Here is a 7,967-nt window from a genome sequence, read left to right on the forward strand (position 1 = left end):
AAAGTGTTCCCTCCATAATTTAAGTACGTTCTGGTTATTAGTCTCTAAGTGTCCATGGTTGTTCGTACAGGAGTTCGCCCTGGCCTTGAAACCTTCCGCAAGTCGCCTAACTCTCTGATACAATTTTCGGGCGTTTTTCCTGTCGGCATCTCAATCTCTTCGTACTCAGTTATTTCGGCGTCTCTCTTATATTGTTGCGGTAAATACGTCTCGCTTCCTTCTTCAGTTCCCTATAACGGTCCCACATGGCTCGCGTTGCGCCCGATCGCAGCGTAGTCCAATAGGCGGCGTCTTTTTTCTCTGCGCTTTTTTAACCTTCCTTCTTATACCAATTGTTCTTTCAGGCTCGATGAAATCCTACTACTTCTTCGGCGGCGGTACTTATTGATGGGGACATGTGGTCCCACTTCTCGCGTATTTCTGATTGGTGAAGAGAGCTCTCAGAGAGCAGGTGTGTGAGTCGAGTGGCGAATAAATTGGAGGTCCGTTGTGATTGCAGCTTTCCTTGCATATTTGGGCCGAGCACGTGTCAGGGGCTCATAGAAGAGATCCTTGGACGTCTCGTCCTTGGACGTCTCGCCCTCATTTTCCGTCGGAGCATGGGCCCAGATGAGCGAGATGTTGAAGAATCTCGTTTTGATGCGGATTGTGGCTAGACGTTCGTCCACCGGGTTGAACGCTAGTACTCGGTGACGGGGTCTCTTTCCTACGACGAATCCAACATCGAATTTGCCTTCTTTTCGTGGCNCAGGGGCTCATAGAAGAGATCCTTGGACGTCTCGTCCTTGGACGTCTCGCTCTCCTTTTCCGTCGGAGCATGGGCCCAGATGGGCGAGATGTTGAAGAATCTCGTTTTGATGCGGATTGTGGCTAGACGTTCGTCCACCGGGTTGAACGCTAGTACTCGGTGACGGGGTCTCTTTCCTACGACGAATCCAACATCCAATTTGCCTTCTTTTACGTGGAAGCTGTAGTAGACCCCGTAGGGCTTCACGCTTACCTTGCCTGGCTCCGTCTATCGCATTTCTTGGATGGCGGTGGTCAGCTTTTGTCTTCCCGAGGACATCAACCAGCCGTGCAGAGGCACCTTCCCCATTNGCGAGATGTTGAAGAATCTCGTTTTGATGCGGATTGTGGCTAGACGTTCGTCCACCGGGTTGAACGCTAGTACTCGGTGACGGGGTCTCTTTCCTACGACGAATCCAACATCGAATTTGCCTTCTTTTCGTGGCAGCTGTAGTAGACCCCGTAGGGCTTCACGCTTACCTTGCCTGGCTCCGTCTATCGCATTTCTTGGATGGCGGTGGTCAGCTTTTGTCTTCCCGAGGACATCAACCAGCCGTGCAGAGCCACCTTCCCCATTAAGAATCCGGATATTCAAGGTGCATACCCTCAAATATTGGCTGATATGGTGTAGTGGTAAGCAGTGCGCGCTTCCACTCCGCAGGGCCTGGGTTCAAGCGCTGGCCAAAGCAACATCGCAAAAAAAATTAAGAAAACAGTNTATTGGCTGATATGGTGTAGTGGTAAGCAGTGCGCGCTTCCACTCCGCAGAGCCAGGGTTCAAGCGCTGGCCAAAGCAACATCGCAAAAAAAAATTAAGAAAACAGTTTTTTCTTACCAGCGGTTGCTCCTCGGCAGGCAATGGCAAACCTCCGAGTGTATTTCTGCCATTAAAAACAGCTTCTCATAAAAATACAATCGCCGTTCGGAGTCGGCGTAAAACTGTAGGTCCGTCCCCCCTGTGTCACAACATCAAGGCGCACGCCAAAAATCGGAGGAGAAGCNTCTCATAAAAATGCAATCGCCGTTCGGAGTCGGCGTAAAACTGTAGGTCCGTCCCCCCTGTGTCACAACATCAAGGCGCACGCCAAAAATCGGAGGAGAAGGTCGGCCAAACTCTAACATATGATTAAGCGCCAATCTATTATGATACCCTCAAATCATAGTCGTTTATCATCCGAGGCTTTCTGAACTTTTTCATTAGGCGGGGTTTTAACGTGGCGGGGCCCCAACCCAGCGCACGCGAATACGTGGATGTAAATATCCGGACGTTGTGAGTTGGATTTGAACCGGACGCACAATAATCACTTTTGGCCACTCCCAGGTGGATGGCAGTCAAAAGCCTTCCACTTTTGCGCACGGAACTAAAGGATAGTTGGTTACCTTTAAAACTTTTTAAATTTATAAATAAATTAAATTATAAAGCTCGAATAATGAAAGGAAGTTGGTTTAAGTATACAAACCGACTAAGGATCTCTGTATTCTTATTTTAAAATCTTTTTCTGTTAACTTCGATTATTTAAAGCTGAGCTATGTAACTCAAAAATTCGATATTATTTGTATAAACACAATTATGTTTGCATTATAGTACAAAAGTGTGTATTGTGTTTGTAAAGCAAGGGCAGCAAGGAGTTCCGGTCGCTGATAAAAAGCCAGGGTTTCTTTGCCAATTTTTAAATATCTCATTCCCTAGATTACGGTGTATGAACAAAATGGAATGCCTGTATAATTATACAGTTATGTAAAGGATTGTCAAAAGGAATATATTATATAAAATAAAAAAAGTTTTTAGTAAATACCAAAAGTAGGGCACGGACAAACAATTTTATTTCTTACTGATTGTATGATCGGCGAGATCTAAGAACACGCCGACAATATCACCAGGCCCGCATTGTTTACCAAAAGATTCACAGGTGCCACCGGAAACTTTTTCCTCCTAATTTATTAAAAGTAGTTGAATAGAAATACTTGGTTAAGCAAATATGCACAGAAAAAGCTCTTAAACAAAACAATAATCGAAATACACATGTCTTTTGTTTTACTTTTATATCTGCTTATACGTATGCATCTTATATGTATCTTATGATCGCTAGTTATTTTAAATATATGACCGTAAGATGGTTTCATTATTTTATATGTATGTGTTGTATTAAAGTTCAGTTGAATGTTGTAATANATAGAAATACTTGGTTAAGCAAATATGCACAGAAAAAGCTCTTAAACAAACAATAATCGAAATACACATGTCTTTTGTTTTACTTTTATATCTGCTTATACGTATACATCTTATATGTATCTTATGATCGCTAGTTATTTTAAATATATGACCGTAAGATGGTTTCATTATTTTATATGTATGTATTGTATTAATGTAATGTAATTAATGAACAAACCAGCGAATAATAAACACTTATATAGATATTATTAACATCTTGCTTTTAATCCTTACTGATGGTTCGCTCCATGACATCGATAAAACAACCAATAACGTCACCTGCCTCATACCGAACACCGAAGTGTTCCACGGATCCACCGTGCATCTTAGTAACCTAAAATTTTTTTAATATACACAGATTTATATGCACACACACACAAGTGTGCAGATGAGGACGATGGAATAAACATAGAATTAAAAAGTTTAAATGAAATACCTTGGCAGATTTATTAACTTATTATACTTAATGTCTGACATTCATGGATCAAACATAGTCACTAAACTGGGCCTATAGTCGATATATTGTATTACCTCTTTTAGCCTTTAACTGTATTTACTTGAATCACTTGGTTTTGGTAAGACAAATACATATATATATATATATACAGAGATATATATTGTGAACGCAAGTTTATTATAGTGTCACCATCAATGCAAAACACCCTATTTGACAAATTTGGAAATTTACAGGAGAAACCAAATACTTTTTAAATTTACATACTTATATGGAATGTGCCATGTCAACCGGAACAGAGTATGTAAGTATTAGACGGAGAGCTCATGACCAAAAAATTTCTAAATTTACCATTACTAACCTAAATAGATTCATCGGAAAATCCAAATGGTTTGACGAACCCAACGAATTATGAAAGCAGATAAAATCAGGGGTCCCAGAGAAAGCGTATCAAAATGATGCTTTCAGCACTAATTGGGTGGGTCCTGGGAATGTACCCAGGCGACGTTTCTAACAACCAACCAACAACTGCATCATGTTCGTCTCCTTGTCGTGGGGATGGGGCTTAAATGGTGACCTAAACCTACGCACTAGGGATTTAGCTTACTATAAACAAAAAGGATAACTTGATATGACTGCTTGGATTGCCACTCGTCAGCTTCGATGTTGGTGGAATCGAGTCATATGGCCACAGCGGTAGGTCTTGGTGTCCACCCCTCTAGCTGAACGCCAATCCCCTCTTTCAAAGCGATACGAGCCTCTGGAAGGGAGGTTGAAAGATATCAGGCAGGAAGATATGACAGAAAAGCAAGGCAGCTCCATGGCCTGGGCAGAATCTCAGATCATGTTTGCGGTTTGTAAAGCAAAGGCTACCAAGTGATAGACACAACAGATAAAGGTAAAACTTGTATTTTCCAAAGCTGCACGGTCCATGACATGCTACCTCAGCCAGCACTGATATCAAAGGCGGCAATCGAGGCGAAAACTTTTGACGTTCCTTTGATCATTGAATCAAAGACAAATTCAGAAAAAGTGGTGTTTGTTGTACACTTGTCGTATTTTTATTGCCATTGTGCGTATAATTTGTTAGAGTAGTTTTTTTTCGTACTTGTGCTGCCGCTACCACCTTATTTGAATTTGCGTTCATTAGTTCTGATGGGAATGCACATGATCACATTTGGGGCAGCTCAAACACAAACGATCAAGATGAATGACTTCTGAGTTTTTGTTTAGCTAAAATTTTAGAGTATGCAATGTTGAGGATAATCTTACTTTTTTAACTTTCCAAAAAAAATCGTTAATAAGCAAGGCCTTTCTCCAATCACGTGTGCGTTTATTTTAAATATGTGTAATATTTACATAAGTTTGCCTGGAGCGTTCATAAGCCGCAGGCGAAAAAACTGGGAGGTGTTTAAGCGCTGCCTCATCAGATATTTTCCTCCGACGATCTTGCGAACTCGCAATTGCAATACTCAGCACTCGAAAAGCAGCGACAGCAGCATGTACTAAAATGAAGGTGAAAAAGCACCACCATGCTGATCACACGAAATAATAAACCCTCGCAAGGAATTAGGGATGAAATTCTAAAATAAATGTACCAAATGTTAAAGCAGCCAACGCAGATTTAAATTTCTAGTTATTTCTGCAAAACTTTCCCCGTGGGAAACATTCTGTCAAGTGATAGAAAGCAGCTCAGCAGCAAAATGCTTTGGAAAAACCTAAGCATACCTAGCTACCAGCTTAAAGGAAACGGCACTTGGTACTACTTCTGATGGCAGCATTCAGGAAACTATTTGCAGCTTTTACCCCTAGAAGTTACCTGAGGTCGATGGCATCCTCCCTATCGACCTTAACCCAGGAAGGTCATGGTTCGTCGTTTCGACGACGCGAGTTTTTATTTTACCGTTATCGCTGTTTTCCTTTGTTTGTATAAATAGTGCTAATTTTTCGTACAGCGCTAGACGGTGTTGTGCTGTTGATGTGTGCGGTTACTTTGATTCATGCGCTTCGTGTAAGTACTTATTTTTTAAATGTGCGTAGTCGAAACGACGAAGGATGAACTTTGTGTATGTTTTACGTTCATGTTTTCAATGTCATTTTCTTAAGTTTTTTTTTATTTGTTTATATATTTTACTTGTGCAGTTATAACACACGATGAATGCAACCAAAAGTTATATCGACGAAAAAAAAAAAATTGCGCAATTTGGCCCCCTTCTAAGCGACGCTTAACAAATCATCCTGTGCAAAATGCCAAAAAAGTCTCTGTGGAGAGCATAAAATAAAGCTTTGCGCCTCTTGCACAAAATGAGAACTGTCTTATCTGAAAATTTTTTCCTTTTTTAGTTTTAAGAAAAAACACTTTAAATGAATTATATGTACTTTAAGTTATTTATTTTTTATATTTTCTAATTAATGTTTTGTGCCAAATGAATCAGAGCTGTGAAATCTTGAATAACAATCAAAAGACTAAAGAAAAAATACTTGATATTGTTTTATTTAGAAAAAATATAAACAAAATAATGTGAAAATAATAATTTTTGAGCATTTTGATACACAAGTTAATTTAATAACGCCTTTTAGAAATGCCGTCGTCGAATCGACGAAGGATGACCTTTGCGTTATAAAAATAACGATGACCTTCCAGGGTTAAGAAAGCATTAGACCTTATGATGTCAAATTTGAAAATAATTTATCGAGCTGATATCAGCCCCGCCTATATAACAAAAGATGATAATAGTTGTAATCACCTCCAAAGAGGTTAACTCTTCGCACACCAAACCCAACGTTTTGCTATCACCTCTACTCTCGACTTACAGCTTGTTAAAAGAGATAGCAAGAGATGGCAGAATAGTAGCCTCGCCGCACTACTTAATAATATCTCGCTTTGGTTCAGCAAACTTAACTGGGAGTAAATTCCAAAACATCCCAACTGCTACTTTTTTTCAGGGACGACACTTGTCCCCCTCCATGAAATATATCCTGGTGTAACATAATTGTGGACTTAAAAGGGTTAATATCTAAGCTTAATTCTGGCCAGAAGTATTCAGATTTCAGTGAGGCAGAAAGAACCACTGGTACGATGAGAAGTGTTCGCATACCGCCTACAGGGCCACGCTGCGAGCGGGCGCAACGCGTACTATGTGGGACCGCCATAAGGAACTGACGAGAGAAGTAAGAGGTATTTGTAGCAATAAGAAGAGAGATGGCGAAATACGTGAGTGCGGCGACTTACGGAGGGTTTCAAGACCAGGGCGAACTCCTGTAAGAACAACAATGGCGACCTAGTTAGCTATGTCCAGAACGTATTTTAATTATGAAGGGAACACTTTTCAACCCTACTGAGTAGTAGCAGCACGGAAAGTTATGAAGAAGATGAGCCCGAGCCCCCAGTCGAGGATGACGGAGTCAATGTTTCCCCGCCTGACTATAACAAGGTACGAATATCAATAGCGCTGCTGAAAAAAACAAAGCTGCTGGAGCTGATAGCCTGCCAGCTAAGTTATTCAAGTACGGTGGCGAGGAGGCATTGTGCGTGTATCAACTTCTATACAGAATATGCTCACATTAACGCATGTAAGACGACTGGAATTTAAGTGTGCTCTACGACCATTCGCGTCAACTACAGCGGGATCTGCCTTCCAAGCAAAGGTTACAAAGTCTAATTGAGCATATTGTGTGAAACACTGACGCCAACCGTCAATAAACTAATTGGGCCTTATAAGTGTGGCTTCAGACCGGGCAAATTCACCATATACCAGGTATTCACAATACGCCAAATCTTGGAAAAGACCCACGAGTAAAGGACCGAGATTCACCATATAGTTGTCGACCCCTCCAAGACGTTCGCCACCAAACATGGTTTCAGACGGGCGTTTCCCTGTGATGTGACTTCTTTAATCTGATGTTGGAGAAGATAATAAGAGCTGCAGAACTGAACCGCTCAGGAACAATATTTTGTAAGGGCGTGCAATTGCTGGCGTATGCCGATGACATCGACATCATCGGTAACAAAGCCGGCGAAGTCTGTTCTTCCCTTTCCACGTTGGATACGGAAGCAAAGCGAAGGGTTCTGGTGGTAAACGAAGACAAGACAAAGTATCCCCTGTCATCAAACAAACAGTCAGCACAATCGATCCTTGGCATCTACGTCACTGTTGGCAATTATAATTTCGAAAAACTAGAGAATTTCGGTTACTTGGGAAATAGCATTAACACCGACAATAATATCAGCATGTAAATCCAACGCAGAATAACTCTTGCCAACAAGTGCTACTTTGAACTGAGTAGGCAATTCAAGTACGAAAACCACACTCTATAACCCAGCAAAACCAGCGTGACCGAAACTCCAACACAAACGCAAATTTTATGCTGTTACTAACACACATGTAATAATTTTTGATTGGAGTGCCATCTATTGTTTTTTCTTGCGAGGTATCTTTCGCATATGAGTAAGTAGTCAAGCTAATCTTTTCACATATGAGCAAGCAGGCAAACTATTTGGTTTGAAAAATCACA

The 7,967-nt window shown here is 41.0% G+C and overlaps 1 protein-coding gene across 1 annotated transcript in view; it reads right to left on the reverse strand.

Moving 5' to 3' along the window:
- RyR (Ryanodine receptor) overlaps positions 1 to 7,967 on the reverse strand; it is a 407,955-nt gene that overhangs the window by 299,011 nt on the left and 100,977 nt on the right. Inside the window, exon 8 of the mRNA XM_017608916.1 lies at positions 3,233 to 3,332. Coding sequence (XP_017464405.1) covers positions 3,233 to 3,332 — 100 coding nt within the window. The remainder of the gene's footprint in view (positions 1 to 3,232; positions 3,333 to 7,967) is intronic.

The sequence above is a fragment of the Rhagoletis zephyria genome, unplaced genomic scaffold (assembly GCF_001687245.7).
Source record: "Rhagoletis zephyria isolate East Lansing unplaced genomic scaffold, Rhagoletis_zephyria_1.1 Rzeph_scaffold_00179, whole genome shotgun sequence".
Classification (NCBI taxonomy): domain Eukaryota; kingdom Metazoa; phylum Arthropoda; class Insecta; order Diptera; family Tephritidae; genus Rhagoletis; species Rhagoletis zephyria.